General features: G+C 50.8%; 4 protein-coding genes across 6 annotated transcripts; 2 read left to right on the top strand and 2 right to left on the bottom strand.

The window, feature by feature from the left end:
* Positions 1–270: 270 nt before the first annotated feature.
* On the bottom strand, positions 271–3,015 carry PV06_01871. Of its 2 annotated transcripts, XM_016402505.1 has the most exons (6): positions 2,789–3,015; positions 2,305–2,492; positions 1,957–2,200; positions 1,797–1,901; positions 848–1,745; positions 271–795 (listed from the first exon to the last, which is right to left on the bottom strand). In XM_016402505.1, the coding sequence occupies exons 3-6, from the start codon at positions 2,151–2,153 to the stop codon at positions 793–795; spliced, it is 1,203 nt and encodes a 400-aa protein (XP_016266402.1). In that variant the 5' UTR covers positions 2,154–2,200; positions 2,305–2,492; positions 2,789–3,015; the 3' UTR covers positions 271–792. The 2 variants fall into 2 exon arrangements, with proteins under 2 accessions (XP_016266402.1, XP_016266401.1); XM_016402504.1 differs by having other exon boundaries at positions 271–1,745.
* Positions 3,016–6,507: 3,492 nt separating this feature from the next.
* PV06_01870 (uncharacterized protein) lies at positions 6,508–9,342 on the bottom strand (the record flags this gene model as incomplete). The annotated part of the gene is made up of 1 exon (XM_016402503.1): positions 6,508–9,342. The coding sequence occupies one exon, from the start codon at positions 9,340–9,342 to the stop codon at positions 6,634–6,636; it is 2,709 nt and encodes a 902-aa protein (XP_016266400.1). The 3' UTR covers positions 6,508–6,633.
* A 716-nt stretch (positions 9,343–10,058) lies between these two features.
* Positions 10,059–11,010, top strand: PV06_01869. 2 transcript variants are annotated; one of them, XM_016402501.1, is made up of 4 exons: positions 10,059–10,284; positions 10,336–10,446; positions 10,505–10,667; positions 10,723–11,010. In XM_016402501.1, exons 1-4 carry the CDS (start codon positions 10,226–10,228, stop codon positions 10,933–10,935), a joined length of 546 nt encoding a protein of 181 aa, XP_016266398.1. In that variant the 5' UTR covers positions 10,059–10,225; the 3' UTR covers positions 10,936–11,010. The 2 variants fall into 2 exon arrangements, with proteins under 2 accessions (XP_016266398.1, XP_016266399.1); XM_016402502.1 differs by having other exon boundaries at positions 10,059–10,446.
* A 462-nt stretch (positions 11,011–11,472) lies between these two features.
* Positions 11,473–17,000, top strand: PV06_01868 (uncharacterized protein). Its single transcript, XM_016402500.1, has 3 exons — positions 11,473–11,839; positions 11,894–16,382; positions 16,442–17,000. The coding sequence occupies exons 1-3, from the start codon at positions 11,683–11,685 to the stop codon at positions 16,692–16,694; spliced, it is 4,899 nt and encodes a 1,632-aa protein (XP_016266397.1). The 5' UTR covers positions 11,473–11,682; the 3' UTR covers positions 16,695–17,000.
* The last annotated feature ends 78 nt before the right edge of the window (positions 17,001–17,078 follow it).

Raw genomic sequence — 17,078 nt, 5'->3', positions numbered from 1 at the left:
TGACACTTACAAGACTTGCGACCTACATATTAAACGAGGAAACGTCGCACGGAATGATATATCCTGCGATATCACAAAGTCCACGTCGGTTATCGAAAGTTGGAGAAGTAGACGACATTCCGAGGCTCGGTGATCAATCGAAGGCGGAGAAGACCTCACGCGTTCAACAAGGCTGAATTGACGAGGCTGCCAGGTCACGTGCAATCGGAGAATTGCGTGCGAACGGAAATTTTACAGGGAATAATAACTCAGGCATAGGCGAGGCCTCGATCAACACGTCCGTTTAGTACTGTTCGTATTCGTGTGTACGTAGTACCTGATTCCCTTCATGGGAATAGGGAGACTTTTCGTCAACATCGTTGAGCTCGAAGCCCGAGACCTACGCGGTCCATGTATGTGAGACAAAAAAGAAAACATCGTCTTGGTCAGTCTAGCTGACTATCATCACCGATTGCAATCTTGAGGATCCGTCCATGCTCCTATTCCTTGCCGACAATTGCTTCCAAAGGACACAACGTGCTTGTCATGCGTCGGTATCGTCGCTCTCAACCAAAAAGTCAATCGCCATGTTCTTGTTGTACACAGCCAACAAACCATCCAGCAGAATGATGATGGTAAGGGGTCATCGTGAAACGAAATAGAATAGAACTTTTGTTGACAAACACCCTCCCATACCAACTAATGACGCTAAAGTGATTGCACTGCTCACAACGACAAAAGAAACCGTATTTTCCCGCTCCAAACGGAAGAGGAAGAATGGACGAACGCCTGGAGTGCCAACATGCTCAATGTTCACTAGATCCCGCACGTCAGCCTGTTATACATCAACGAGGTAGGTTTAACCAACCTTCATCGGCGCATAGTTGCCGTACGAGTGAGCAGGAGGCATGCCCATTGAAGGGTAGATGGGCGGAGGCGGTGCAGGGCGGTATGGTGTGCCGGCCGGTCCCGAATTGTTCTGGCTTCGGCCCCAGCTGAGACGGACGCGCGAGTTCCCAATAGGATAGCCCTGCATCTGGTTGATAGCCATCTCAGCGGCATGGCGTTGGACGAATTGGACAAAGCCACAGCCCTTTCCAGGTGGAATCTTGACGTATGTAATCTCGCCAAAGCCTTGGAAGAAAGAGCGCAGCTCATCCTCGGTAACGTAGCCCGAGAGACCTCCAACGAAGACGGTCGTGTTGTTGGGATCGGTGAATTGGTTCATAGGCTGAATTGATTGCTGGCCACCGTAGTACGGCATCGGTGGTCCTCCCATTGGTGGATAGCCCATGGGACCAGCGCCGGGCATGCCACCCATGCCACCACCACCACCACCACCCATCGGTCCTCCCTTGTTCTTTGGCGTGGCAGTCGAGATGCGCATGGGGCGGTTGCCGCAGTAGACACCTTGCATTTCAGTCAAAGCGCGTTGCTGGTCACTTTCGTCGGAAAAGCGGACGAAGCCGTAGCCACGAGACATGCCAGAGAGTGGATCGGTCATGATCTTTGCCGACTTGCAGGAAGGGAAGCGGCTCTGGAATAGAGAGACGAGGACATACTCGTTCACTTCCGGGCCCAAGTCGCCAACGAAAATTGAGAACTCTGGACCACGGTCGTCACGTCGATCGGCCAAACCGCCACCCGAAGCCCAATTGAGTTTGAAAGGGCGGTTGGAATTGGGCATGGGTTGTCCGCTGAGTTGGAGGGCTTTGGCAGCAGCCTGTGGGGTGGAGAAATCGACAAAGCAATAACCGGCGTTGCTACTAACATGAGTTCAGAGACATGAAGGAATAGAGAGGGAATTTATCACGTACCCTGAAAACTTGTCGCGGATCATCTTGACACTGACCTGCTCACCCATCTGGAACCAAAGATTTCGGATGAAGTTTTCATCAACCCATGGTTCGAGCTCGCCCATCCTAGACTAAGTCAGTCTCGGAACGACGATATCAACTGATAGTCGAGCCTGCTTACCAGAGAGTGGTTTTTCCTTCAGCCCCGGGGCCAGATTGAGGAGTGCCGCTCACGTTGGGAGGCTGGAAACCGATTTGTTGCTGAGCTGAGGGATCGGCCGACTGGCCTGGAGCAGCTCCATCCTGTGGAGGAGGCACTGATCCGGGCGCGCCATCTTGTTGGGCGTTCGGGAATTGACCGTAACCTTCGAAAGACATGATGAAACCCGAAAGATCGAACTGACGAATTCAAATGTTGCAAATTTCTATTGTAAAAGAGTCAGTATTGGTCAGAAGAAGAGGCATTGCAACAATCCATGTTCTTGTGAAAGGACTCTGTTGGCACCTCGCGCGGCTGAGTGACACGTACCAAAGGTGAATTGAATGTGAGAGGTCACGAAAGATGTTTCGCACCGAAGTATTGAAAGTATTATGATCAAAGTTCAACAGCTTTTAGTGCAGAGAACAATATCCCTAAGAGCGATCTTGAAAGGGTGCAAGGTGCGGAAGCGGTACGAATGGTTCTTGGAGAATCGAATGTGAGTGAATATGTGAAGTCTAGGTGAGTAAAGGTTAGCCAGAGTCATTCACATTCATGTCAACCTGCTGCGCCAAAGTTGGCCCTGGGCAAAGATGCGAGCCGAGTAGAGATCTGCGTGCTTGCAAACATTCTCTTTGATTTTCCAGAAGCTGTCCAACGTTGTTCTTTGGCTTCACCATCGCTCTCACCAGCAGGCCCCTCCGGCCGCGGTTTGACATGGCCAAGCTGCAGTTTGTTTGTCGCATTGTGCCCAGCAATCCTCCTCTTGCCTTCAAGGTCTAGATGAATGGTGTAGGAAGAATGTCGCACGTACCGGATCAAATGCGCAGTGGTTTAAATGGGGGCCAAATCACAGCCAAAGCGACAGATTCGACAGGCAAACTCGAGAAACTCCGAGAGCAAAAGGATGCGCCAGATGTAAGCAGGAAAGCAAGTAGCACTGCAACACTAAGAAGACGCGCAGACAACAAGGGAGACCAAAATATGGGCGTGAGGTTGCGGGAATAGGTAGAGAGAAAGGAAGAAAGAAAGAAAGCAGGATGGTGGTGGGAGGTGGAGGAAGAAGGCGGATTCTCGAGTGAGGTAAGGTTTGGAGTTCTGTAGTGGGAAAAGGCAAGCGAAGGATGGTCAGTATGCCTGAGCCTCTGGGCGGGATGGAGACTACACCCACACAGTTTAGGCTGGCTATCGCGACAGTTTTGGCGTTCACCTCGGGGCTCTAGTTAGGCCCTAGTTGGGCACCTGCACAGCTGGCCACTTTAGCTTCATGCCTGGAAGTCTCGATATGCAGGCACCGAACTGCATGCACCTCCCACCTACAGTAGGGCTCTCGTACCCCCCCAAATCTTCACGCGTCTAGTATCTGCACCACAATGTGAAGGTTATTCCCTGAATTCTCTTCACGCCCAAATATTCATCGCGAAAACTCGGCGCCCTCGACACATACCGCACATGGTCCCGCTCTCGTCCCTCGCTTCGACTTGTCGTCCAAACGTGCTGACATGTCCGGTCATCTGTCTCATCCGAAGAACGCTATCAGACCGTGATATCCGTCTCTCAAAAAAAACCTACCCCTCCTCTTCTGTTGCCCTAACGAACTAGCAGCAAACTATCTTGTGCTCCCCCAAACTCGATCGAGCTCAATCTTGCACCAAAGGAGGCCCCCCGGAGCCCAAAAAGACAGCTGGTACTATTGCGCCACTATGAGAGACCCCTGTCAAAGCGCGATACTGAACAGCTATTTGCTCCTCTTCACCGGGCTACCAGCCCGAGCTGACTCCACTATTGGTTCAAGCTCTTCGATCGTGTTCTGCCCCGAAGTATCTCGAGAAGCCAAAATGAGGGACGACCACAGGAAGCCAGAGGAGTTGGGGAAGACCATGATGACAACTACACGCACGGGTTGAATCATCGCCCAAGAAGCACGCGGGAGCGGCAGGCTGGTCAAGGCCCCTGACTACGAGCTTGTCATTAGTGTCTGACACCTGCCACTCCTGCACGCTCAATATTACTGTATACTGTACTTGCGGACAGACATCACTAAACCGAAGCTGTTCGTTGTGTCGCAGAAGCTGTTTGTATATTACGCACCTCGTACCGGAAAGGATGAGCAAGGCACGAAAAAAGGCGATCAAGCCAATCAGTCAATCTACTCCCAATCGGTACAAATGACCTGCATATCCGAATCACCAAAGGACTGATCGTCCTGGCGCCGGTCTCGCCTATCGACATTTTGCCGCGGTAGCGAAGCCCCTTTCGGACGAGCTCGAAAAAGACGAAAGAGGGACCCCGGTTGGGTGGCTGGTGTCTGGTCTGAAGAAAGACACTTGCCTGGCGCCCCTGAGGCATGAATACACAAGGTGAAGAGTCGCTTTGAAGAACTTGGCAGGTCTCGATAGCGTAGACAAGAGCACGGGTTTCACAATTGCATGCCGCAAGGGCGGAAACCTCAACCGATCCAGGAAGTTCCGGGTCAAAGCTGACGTACGATAGGTTCCATTGAGCCTAACAAGCCTTTAGTGAGCCTGGTTGAGCCTTAGTGGGGGGTGAAGAATCGCCAGCTGAGGAAAGCGTCGGAAGTTTTCGCTCTCGTCCCTCTGCTTGACAAAACCTGCTACGGAGGACAGTAAGGTACGTATTACATTTTACCCTGTCAAAAGGACTGTAGTACAAACCTGGTATCTTCTAGGCACGAGGCTCTAGGCCCAAACAGCAGCCTTCTCGGCCCCTGTCCAGTCATCCCACACTCAACGGGGACAGCTTCACTCGGGCTACCGCTGTACTGTAGTTACTCCGCGAAACCGACGTTTTGTTCTCCCTGGCGTTTAGCCTCAAGCCACCGTCCCACAAGACCTTTCTTACGAGATGCATGCATGCTGCAGAGGTGCGCAATAATTCCTCCGACCCTTTGCTCTGCATTGAGTACTCCGTAGTCCAGCAACCTCTACAACAGTAAACCTTGGCTGAACTCTACTGCATGTACGTAACGTGCTCGTAGGGCTTTATTCTGGGCCAGAGCTGGCCATTATGCAACCCCCTTTTCCCTTTGACAACAATGATACATACGTGTTTGTTTGGCTCAGCATCCTTTTTTTTTACCATACACTGTGCATGCGACTACAATACCTACCTAGGTATGCCCTGGTCTCACTTTGACCACCTCGTCGGCCACCGTGAACGATTTCCCTCATCTACCTACATGGAAGGTGGACAAAAGGTGACCAACAAATTGCAAGTCATCATCTTTAGTAGATACCTATTCTTTTTTCTTTTTTTCTTTTTGCTGTTTCTTCTCGCCTTCACCGATGTGTTTGGATGATATTTTTGATCGAGAGACATGGTTATCTCCTCGTACTCGCTTCTCGCTCAGGGGGAATTCGATTTCGTAGTCGGTATTTGATGACTTTGTGGACTTTTGACATGTGTACAATATGTTACTGTGGCTTTGATGAGTTTCGTGTCGTCACAATTGACGAGAATCGCCCCCCCCCCCTCCCTGATCTTATTGTTTTTTCTGGTCTGCCAGTTGTATCCCCCGTCGATACTCTTACTCTCCGTACCATACCCAGGTATATTCCGAGTTGAACCTCGGGAATTACTTATCTTACCTACCAGACGGATGACCCCGGTGAATTTTCCATGTCAATAATGACATATGACAATCTCAAGGCTGGAATTGAGCCGCAACTCGATCATGCAACTCCTTCGAGCGTGCTTTGCATAAACTCCCCTACGAGTACAGTACTCCCTCTCTCATCTCCACTGGAGGCGTAAACAAACATACAAAACCAATACTGTCGACGTACTACCCTGTCATCTAGTCTTTCCTCATTCATGGCTTTTACTTGGGTAACTAATAGCACAATCGAGTCGGTAAGACCATCAAACGTCATACTACTCGTAACCGCATGAGAAAAGAAAAGTTTCCATCACGAGTTGACGTGCATTCTTTGCTTTATCTTTCATTACAATTGTTTTTTTTTCATTCGAAGTTACCTTCGCTATGTTACGCTGAAACCCCGCCGAGTTACAAAAAGAAAGAGAAACCAGCTCTCACAGCACTCGACTTCCCCTCTGTGAAAGGAGAGGAGATGTGATGCCTGGTAATGAAATCCTTCTACGTTTGAGTACCAAGCTCTAATAATTCCAGCCTGTTTTTCATTGATCCATGAGCTCGTTTCTTTTCGGTTTGTCCTGAGCTCCTTTCAACCCATGTCGCGACTAAAACGAATCGCTTTGCTGATGAAATCGGCACAACTTGATATTTCAGGGAAAGAGTTTTGATGTGCATATGGGCAAGAAAAGGTGAAAGTCCAATTCGAACCCGAATTGACAAATGCTTGCTTTGAAACCGACGAATGTGAAATTTTTTTTGGTTTTGGCGGATTTAGTACCCTGCAGATGAGAATACAAGGAGTATTTCATACTCGAGTCGAGGTTGCAGGTTGAAGTTGATGGTTGACGGTCGCAGAAGGAGTCGCAATCACTGGTGGTTTTCAACCGATGATGAATGTTTCCTTCCTAAGAACCGTCAAAGGCCGATGAATCTTTTGGAAGCATTGCATCTGTGCATTACTTTGCATTGTGATCATGTCCTGGACGATCACGCAACACCAGAACTTATGCCACTCAAGCCAGCAGGGTCAAATTTTGGAATGTTCAGTACCCATTTCTGAAATCTGGAATCTGGTTGTCCACGGGTTGCCAGGCCGTCTCTTTGGTAAGATATCGCACGTCCACGAGCCTCTTGTCCTTGGCACCAACTTTTTTGATGGATGCCTCTTCCTCAAACCCGAAACTTTCCAGCCACTCCTTCAACCAGATCGAGTAGTCGTCTTCTCTGTCGTCGATTCTGGCAGCCTTGCTAAAGTCTTTCTTTTCCTCTCGAGGTTTTGCTGCCTTGCGCTTTGCATCCAACCCGTTGGCACGGCCGTAGAGCGAGCCCCCCGCGTTAACCCAGTCCTTTGATGCCTCGGCCGCAAGATGGAGCCTGTGCTTGTGTTCAGGAGTGATTGGATTGCTGAAGCTGCGCACTTGGAAAATAATCTTGGACAAGTCACGACCTCCACCCGAATTGTACAGATGTCTGATCTCCGGCGCAGCATGGAAGTCGTAGCCACCCTTGTTGACGTGGCCACGGTCAGTAGCGTCGAGGAGAGCGTCCATAAGACACCGCCCCACGCCATTCTGACGGAAGTTGGGTGCGACATAAATCTCTAGCTCGGCCGTCGTAGTCTCAACATAGTGGGATGCTGTCCAGTCCGTTGCACAAGCCCATCCAATAATGTTCTCATCATTGACTACGGCATTGTGGGCGGGGTCGGTGTTTTGAATGGAGTGATCTGGGTTGACGCGATGGTTTGAAGGCTTGCGTTTGGCATTCTTCCGATTTCGCTGCACGGCAACGATGAAAGGAAGGCGAGCTGTGGTGGATATGTTGTGTCGTAACTCCATGTCATCTTCATTTATCCCCTGGAGTTCAGATGGACGAACCCCATGCTCAATATGCCAATTATAGATGCGAGTCATTCCAGGGTAGTCGCTTCGGACGGCTGGGCGAAGATATATGTTTGTCTTCAAGGGTTTCGGCTCAAACGGCTCGGGAGAGGCTTGTATTTCGGTCATGGTATTCTCTGCAGATACGCGCCGAGCCTCAAGCTCTGTTTGTTGACGCTCATGATGCTGCATAGTTCGGGTGACAAATTTGTCAGCAGTTTCTTCTCTGTATTTCATTGTCTCGAAATCATCCGTATCGAGAATGGTGACAGCCTCAAAATCTGGCAAAGACTCCAACTCGGGTAGCTCGCCGCCTTCGACCCATCCAAAGTATCTTGCATTTTCCTTGGTGAGTACTGTGCCTCTTGAGACGAAGCCGATGCCATCAGGATGCCTTGTGATGTCCTGCACTTGTTCGACAGGAAGCGCCTCAAACTCGAACTCAGAGCTTGAGTCCTGTAGTTGACCAGGCTGCAAAGAACAGCGAACCTTGTGCATCATTCGTACAGTATTAGCGCCCAGCCATCCCTCAAGGCCGCTGATGAAATTCGGGTTGCTGCTGTGATATTGAGCACGGCTTTCCCAGTCCACTGGAGGCGGTTGCATTTGCCCATCCCACCCAATAAGATCACACTTGTCATTTGGGGGCTCTCTTCGCTTGGCGACGGTGCCATTTTCGCCATCATTGGCCCAAGCCATTGGGGTGATGGAATCGTCATTGCTGGTTTCTGTGCCTTCAGCATTGCTGTCAGGGTGGAACGACGGAGGTTTCATTTCCCAGGATCTCGCCCATTTTTGCGCACATGTCCCACGACGTCTGCGAGCTGCAGAGGGTTGGTACGGAGTTTTAACCAGAGATGGCTGGGAGGTGGGATTTGTGTTTGTTTGGGCAGAGTCAATTTCGTCTGAAGAGTTATGAATGCCTCTACTTGTTGCCGAGTCGATGGGATTGCCAGACGCATCCGGAACAGCGAATTCTGAGGGATCATCAGCTTCTGCTCGAACATTGTTGAGACCTTCTGGAGAGAACGTTTGGCTGCCATGCACAACTTTCCACTCTGCGGGTTCTTTTGAGATGTGCTCTTCTCTTTGAGCATTGGGTTGACGACGTTTCGGTGTGTTTTGATCCTCCGACACTACTCCGGTGTTTAGCGGAGTTGTGCCATTGGACGTCATGAGATGTTCAGTGAAGGCTGGAGAGATGGGCCTTCGCAAAAAGTCAAGAGTTGCCAGTCCTGTGTTCACAGTTTCGCCCTTGGCCTTTCGTCTCATGCGCACATTTGCTTCCCGAAGACCATTTTCTTGCAGTCGTTTGATGACACTTTCTGGACTTTCCCCCTCTTGCTTCAAGCTATCATAGGTCGCGGCCTTCTTATCGCTTGCTCGTGTTGACATATTTTGTGCAATTCCTCGGTCATGTGAGCTACTTGGATGGGTCATCAGCTGTGCTTTTCCAGAATGTACATCCACCCAAGATGAATTTGTAGCAGCTTCTTTGCGGACATTGTTAAGTGATTTATCCTCTCTGGAGAAAGATGGGCCTGCCTGCTTCAAGTCCGGAGCGTTCGAGCTTTGACCTGTTTTGCGTACGGCAGGCGGCTGCGAGGGGTGTCCGTAGCTTCTCTTATCGAAGCCAGGTATGTCAATGGAACTGGAACCTTGAGACGACGACAGCACACAATGCTCTTGGGAAGGATTTGGTTCCGAAAGAGAAGCGAAGACCGGTCCCTGTTGCGAACTTTGCGGCGTCAAAGTCCTTGTTGCGATACAGGAAGTGGAAGGAGTATTGCTGGCTGGTTGATCACCGACCACTTTCCAGGCCTCTCCCTTAGACGAAGAGGTGCCATGCTTGTTGGAGTAAGAGGTTTCCATGTTTTTGTGAAGAACAGACCTGAGCATTGCGAGCACCGAGTTGGACAGATAACAAAGGCATTCAAAGGTAGGGAGGGTGGAAGAAAAAAGTTGCAATGTGGGTGTGAATGTAGAGGAGTAGATGTACCTTTATATCACTAGATATTCTCCTTGGCACACAGGAGGTGGGCGCGTATCCTGGATGTGAAAACCTGGCGACAACCTGGTGAAACGAAAGTGAGATTGAATTGATTTTTCTCTTCCACGGTCGCAGGCCATCAACAAGGTGTCATGATGTTCATCCGCTATCAGGGGCACAAAGCATATGCCGCGCCCGGATATCAGGAAGATATTGCCTTGCCTAGTACCAATGCTCTTCAACGCCTCCCCACTCGCGATCTTGAACGATGATAGAGGAGGAGGTGCTGGCATGCTCGGCTACTACAGCAGGGCTTGCAGAGTGTGAATTTGCATCTTCTCAGTTGAGATACACCTTCGCCTGCTAGGCCATTGGAAGACACTATTTGGTGATGAGACGTAAGGTCACTGACGGAATGACGAAGACATGAACCAGGTAGTCGAGTGTGAAGGTGACGGTGATACTTGCATCAGTAACGAGCCCTCGAAAGTGTCTAGGCGACCACGTTGTCTCAAATCTGCTTAGCGCCTGCAGCCCCAGATTGATGGCGCTGCGGCCTAAGATCTCAGGTACGCATCATTCGTCGTATCAGGCACACAAACAGTTCATGCACATATCCCAACGAGTCTCTACAGCAGACTTAGCGTCGAGAACATTTGGCCCATTACCCAGACGAGACCAACAGTCCAAGGTGCAGACACATTATGCAGCGCAGCTCATGCTAAGGGCGCTTTCCCGTGTCCCTGTCTACGAGACAATCACAATATGCTGTCCATACTTCGCAAAGCTCGCTTGAAGGATAAGGAATTGCGAATATTGATGCTGTACCAAACGTCTCCTCTCTTCGAGTGTCAGCAATGCTAATTCAGGAAAAGAGGATTGGATAATGCCGGGAAAACTACCATAGTCAAGAAGATCATGAACGAGGATGTCAACACCGTCAGTCCGACTTTAGGATTTATCATCAAGACGATTGATTTCCACGGGTAGGTGCAGTCTTAAACCCGGCCAGACATTGTCCTTCTAAGCAGTGCCAACCTACAGTTACAAGCTCAATATTTGGGACGTCGGAGGGCAAAAGACCATCAGATCCTACTGGAGAAACTATTTCGAAAAGACAGATGCCCTCATTTGGGTGGTAGATGCCACTGACAAGCTGCGCATAGATGACTGCAAAGCTGAGCTCAAGGGTTTACTGCAGGAAGAGGTCAGTCACCTTTTGTAAGCGATCCAGGACAACATGAGGTCTGACTGTTGGACAGCGTTTAGCCGGGGCGAGTTTGTTAGTGTTTCTGAACAAGACAGATGTGGCTGGTGGGATGGACGAACAAGAGGTCACAAGAGTCCTGGAACTGGAGAGAATATTGACGCATCGATGGGTGGTGGTGTCTTGCAGTGCCATGACAGGAAAGAATCTGGAAACTGGACTAGACTGGGTTGTTCAAGATGCCAGAGACCGGCTGTTCTTGTATTAACGAGGTTGCCATGTCTACTGTTCCTCTCTTGTGTCCGTACAACTACTCGTAGACAGTAGAACGCCATGTTTGAGAAGATACGAAACAAGTGCTTCATGAATCGCTAGGGACCCTTGCAGAAACCCTTAGGCCAGACGTTGGCCACTGCGTATCCGTAGATCGCAGGGACAGAGACACCGGCCAGATGCGAGACCGCAGGATCAGCCTTGGCCAGGGTCATTGAGGTCGAGAAAGTGGCTGCGATGAAATGTTCCTTACTCGAGAATTGTCGTCAATGTGCACCTAAATGAGTAGTATGAAGACCCGGGTTTGCATTGTTTACTCTCCCACGAGAATAGTTAGGGACTTCGGGAGTAAACAATTACGCCTATACGGAGTAAATGTGCGCGACTGAGACCCGCGCCCGCTGAGTTTACAAGCTCCGGACGAATCCATTAGCTGCAGTTGCGGCTGCGGAGACGCGCCCGAGTCTTTCACCTGCGCAACAAACAACATTGAACACTGCAGGAAAATCATAATACACACAATTCCATCTTCGTACCACTCCACACAATCTTTATCTGCATGGCTCAGTCGCCTGCGCCCTTTCTCTTCCTTGACATCCGTCCTCTGTATTTGTTCACTCCATGTCGTTGAGCGCCGGTCGTTCCCTAACAAACAACTCGCTCCTTTCGGCCTCCCGGGAAATGCTTGCGCCCTACTGCTGACTGCCAATCCTATCTATCTATCCTACGCCCAGATCCGACAATGAGCGCGTCAAACGATGGATCCGAGTCCGTGGATCAGTTCCTGGCTCGGATCGCCAGTCTGAACTCGAAACAAGGCCAGGAGGAGGCGGAGCGTTCGAAAAGAATGGAGGAGGAGATGATGCAAGCTAGAAAAGAAAGACAGGCGAGAAGAGCTGGTAGGGACGAATTCTTGAATTGATCTTAGCTGGTGAGATGTTAACGATAGACAGAACGTGCCCGTTCTCTGTCTCCTTCGAAAACTGGCCCCACGCCGTCTTTGCGGCTTGTGGGTGACACTGCAGCCAAAGCTGGCGCTGGTATTGATCCTCCAGTCGCTCTCACACCTCCGTCCAAGTCACAAACGCATGGTCGAGCCGGGTCCATGTCGCCCAAAGGAGGTCGCACAGCACTGTCGTCCGTGGATCTCTCGCGGTCCCTTCCACGTCCTCCTCCTGATATGCAGTCGATGCCGAGCCCACCTGCAAATGCCACTGCTCTGTCACGGAGTGGAACATTATCGTGGCAACAACGGCCGTTGTCGAGAGGGACCGGCTCATTTAGGTCAAGACCACAATCAATCGCGTCTCTTGCCGATGTCAGTCCGACCCCACGACCAGAACAACCAAGACCCTCCGACGAGATATCGAGACAAGATATTGCAGCTTCTCTGGGTTCGAAAGATCCATCCTGGTTTCGCCAAACCGCAGACAGAGGTCTGAATTCCGCTGCGTATCGGAAGAATGATGGTGCTACTGATGGATCTGCTTCTTTCTCAGGCCGGAGCATGCGACTTCCTGGGATGTCAAGAGAGTTCAATAACACTAACGAGCGTTCCAAGGCAGAGCCACAATCATCTACTCCGACTACTTCACCGCAGAAGCAGGCATCGACACCGACGCTAGATCATCATCAGACACCCGTTCTAGAGCCCTCACACTCCAGCAGACCAGCTTCCATGGCGGCGACATCCCCGGCTAGATCTCCAGTACTAGACTTGCCCACCTTCAAGCCTCTGGACCTAACAATGGGTCAAGATTCTGACGCACCTGGAGTTGGGCGCACTCCAAGCCTGCTCTCATCGGCAGCGCGCCCAGCCTCTCCCACGAAGGGCTTGGGGGGCTTTGTCCAAAGCGCAATGATGAAGAGATCCGACAGTGTCAGTAAGAGATGGAGTGTTCAGGCCAATGCTGGCTTGAAACGTGGAGATTCTATTGCTAGCGCCCAACCCGGCAATCTGTCCAGCTTCAGCCCCGGCCACAGTCGGAATTCCTCCAAGGATGCAAGGGCTTTAGTAGAGGGCAACTCTTCACCACTGTCAAGTTCAAGACCCGTTTCAAGCCATGGGTTGGATTCTGTGGCTCCTGCAAGGGGACGACCGCTCACACAATCCGATAGCAAAGAAGTTGAATCACACTCTCCGTTTTCCAAACCCGTGGAGCCATCGGAACCAACTTCTCAGCGCTTCAAAGAGCGACCGACCACTCCGCCACCACCCGAATCACCACTGGGCCGAAGCCCTTCCAAAACTATGGATCCTCGCCGCTGGAGTCCAACAAAGGCGAGCTGGCTGGAGAGTGCCTTGAACAAACCCGATTCTCCACGATTCACGCCTGCTAAACCTGAAATACCAGCGTGGAAGCTGAACATGCAGCGCTCAAAGCTGGAGCAGCAATCTCAGACATCGGAGGGGCCTTCGCAAATTGGACCAAAGCCTAAGGCTACAGCTGATCAACTACAGTCGGCATCTTTGGGGCCAGCATCACCACTTAGAGGTACTATCAGAGAAAAAGCAGCTCCCAACTCAACACCGCGGAGTGAAAGCTTAGACAAAAGCCTAGAAATAGCGCAGAATACCTCCGACAAGCCAGGTCCCGTATTGTCAACAGAAGCCGATGCCGAGAGAAAGGCTGCGAAGCCTGTTGTTCCGTTGAAAAGAAATGTCACACCTGTGTCGGCAAAGACATACTCTGTTGAAGGAAAAAAGGATGCCCCACTGAGCCAGGCTCAGACGGAGACATCAGAGAGCAAAGAAGACAATAATGTGGCTGAGAAGATTGAGCATAAACCTAGCACCAGACCGCTTCCCCCAAACCCCAAACCGCAGACTCCTCCCAAAACGGATTTCCGAAGCACCTTGAAGTCACGGGGAGCGACTCCAGGAGGCGGTAACGATGCCGAGCCTGAGTTCAAGGCAGTCTTTGGCAAACTAAAGCGAACTCAAACTCAGAATTATGTTGCCCCTGACGTCCTCAAGGATAACATTGCTAGAGGGAAAGCTGCACTAAACACTACTGGGGGCCCACAAAAGACGAAGCGTGTCGATGTTTTTAAAGAAAGTATTCTTCAGAAAAAGGAAGCAATGAAGGCAGGTGGAGGTTCGGCTGGGAAGCGGCCCGTGTCGGGCCCTTCGATAGACGATCCCACAGACTCAGTACCAGAAGCACTGGCGAGACGAAAAACCTTGCATCGGACGGCCGCTTCTATGGAAAAAGTCGACGCCACAAAAGCATCTGATTCTCCTGACTGGGCAACGTCAGTGGCTCCCACACCTGAAAAGGGCCCTAAGAAACCCCCAACGCTGAAGAACAAGATGTCTGTATCTTCTCACATCACGAGCGAGATGCCATCGAAGCTCAAAGATACTTCATTCGAGCAAGACAAATCAGAACACATAAAACCGATGCCTGTCACGGAAGCCTCAATTTCAACTCCTAAACGGGTGCAAGCACCGACCATAGGCGCCAAAAAGCCTGCAGAGGCTTTCAATGCTGCGCCGGCTCCTTCAGACACAGCCAAGGTGCCAGAAAATAGCAAAATTGCTGCACGATTGAATCCTGCACTCGCTGGCCTTCTGTCTCGTAGCGGAAGCCCAAGACTGCCAGGAGAGCAAGCATCCCAAAACAGCAGCAATTACCAAGTGTCGTCGGGCGAACGAGAATCGAGCCCAGGCGCATCAAACAATGCCCAGGAGTTGACGCATATGACCAAAGGTCGAGCAAAAGGCCCAAAGAGAAGAGTTCCAAAGTCTGGTCTGCCATCCAAAGAAGCCACATCCTTGAGGAAAGAAGAGATCGCAGAGCGCTCGAATACATTGGCCTCCAGTGGTTCTTCTGCAACAGGGGCTGAACTGAAGCCCGCCGCTCTGTCCTCATCGCGGTCCCTGGGCCTAAAACCTCTATCAACACAACCACAGTCCAAGGATGAGTCTCCAGAGATTCCTTCAGATGAAGCGAAGGCAGCAGTTCCAGAAGTGTTGCAAAAGCCTGCTCCTCCAGAAGCAAAGCCCAGAATCTTTCATCAACTTGACGGCGCTTTCTCCAATGCTCGTTCTCCGGCGCCAGACTCGACGTCAAAACCTCGACCTGCCGTGGCAAACAAATCTGCAGAAGTTCGGAAGGTGTCACAGCCGGCCACGCCTAAAAAGTTTGACGTTCTCAACGATCGTTCTCAGGCTGTAACGTCGCCTCCTGTGTCCAGCGGAGACAGGACGAGCCCCCCAAGTTCTGCACGACCTTCGGCCATGCCATTGACCCCAAGCAAATCAAAGTTGAACACACCAAAGGCCGCCAAAATTCCTACAGGAGGTCCGATCAAACCTGCCATTACAACTCCTGCTTCCAGGAGCCATGGACTTGGGGTACAGTTGGGCGCGTCCACCCAGCAAGTGGTTGGCACACCAGAGCTTACGCCGCCACCTGAGGCAGAAGTCGCTTCTGCTCGAATGCTTACTTCCTCTCGCAAGACACCATCACCGTCAAAGCCATCGCCCATAGTCAAGCCTCGGCTCCAAAAATTCTTCGGCGATTTACCTTCGGCGAGGGACCGGGCAGACTTCAATACGGAAGCTTTCTTGTCCTCACAATACACCAATGCTGAGAAACCGAGGACCATTTCAAATCAGATCTGGGAAGTAACAGGCGATGGTAAGAGAAGCCCAATGCCACCTCAACAGGAGCATATTCTATTTGAAGACTGCATGTATTTGTTGGTGCATTGCATGCAGTCTGCCAATGGCCATAAAGCAAATGAAGTCTATCTCTGGTGCGGAGATGAAGTCCCGGAAGCCAGCGTTGAAGATGCCCAATTGTTCTGTCGAAAGGTTGCGCGTGACAACAGTGCTAAGTTGCAGGTTGTGAAACAGGGCAAAGAGAGCTCGGAGTTCTTCCAAGCATTGGGTGGGATTGTCATCATCCGCAGGAACAAGACTTCGGCCCTGTATATGCTGTGCGGTAGGCCACATCTTGGGCACGTCGCCTTTGATGAGGTAGACCTTGTGACATCCAGCCTATGCTCGGGATTTCCTTTCCTCATTTCTGCTAGATTTGGGAAACTGTATCTTTGGAAAGGTCTTGGTTCGAATCAACAAGACGTTGGATGCGCAAGACTTATCGGCATGGACTTGGGCCTTACCGGCGAGATTGAGGAGGTTGAAGAAGGGCAAGAACCTTCCGGCTTCTGGGATGCGTTCCCGACCAAGTCTCCAAGACGGACGAGCTCAACGGGACGTACTGGAGCCACCCAAGTAAACACCCATTTACCCAAACTCTATCGAGTTGAGCACGATAGACCAAAGTCGTCAGGAGGCTTTTGGGGTCTCCGTCCGGCTTCGCCTCCAAAGCAGTCCAACTTGGCAGTCCTGGAAGAAATTGTCCCATTTACGCAGCAAGATCTAGACTCCAGTCATATACACCTGCTCGACATGTATCAGGAGCTTTATGTGTAAGTTTCCATCCCCAACAACAGGGTCGTTGCTCTACTGACGTCGGTGCGTACTATAGGCTCGTTGGTGATTCAGCCAAAAAGCCCGCAGAATTTGTGACTGCTGTCCAGGTCGCACAAGAGATGGCCGTTCTCGCGCCATCGATCCAAGACCGGCCCCTCTTACCTGCCTGCTATGTGATCATGGGTGATCCTCCTGAAAACGTCAAGAACATCTTCCGAAAGTGGCGAGCGGCTAGAACGGTGGACCCAGGCGAATCTATGTGTGTACCTGTAGCAGATGTACTGCAAGACCTTGGCATTACACTGTAATATTCTCTACATATTCTGTTGAGGGCATGAACGAATACGATGTCCTCTAAAAGCATCGTTCTCGCTTTACTTCTTTTCAGCGACCATTTGGGTACGCACATGTTTGCACACTTTACACGATGGATGAACAGATCACGGAGGCAATTTGTCGGGATGAGGCGAAACATGGATGGAGTTGAATTGCATGATACGATTAAAAGACACCACGCAGCCGCGTAACGGACTTGACGTTGGTCTCGATCTCCAGATGAAATCCTACTAGACTCATACGCGCAAGCATTTGCTGTAATCAAGATATCATTGCGGTCTGTACGGATAGTGTTATCGTGGTTACGATACTGGCGTAATATCCACCAGCCTTCCGTCGCCTGATTACAGCTATTG

Source organism: Exophiala oligosperma, assembly GCF_000835515.1.
Source record: "Exophiala oligosperma strain CBS 72588 unplaced genomic scaffold supercont1.2, whole genome shotgun sequence".
Taxonomy (NCBI): Eukaryota; Fungi; Ascomycota; class Eurotiomycetes; order Chaetothyriales; family Herpotrichiellaceae; genus Exophiala; species Exophiala oligosperma.
Note: the sequence above shows the minus strand (reverse complement) of the source record. Positions and strands in the feature narration are given on the sequence as shown.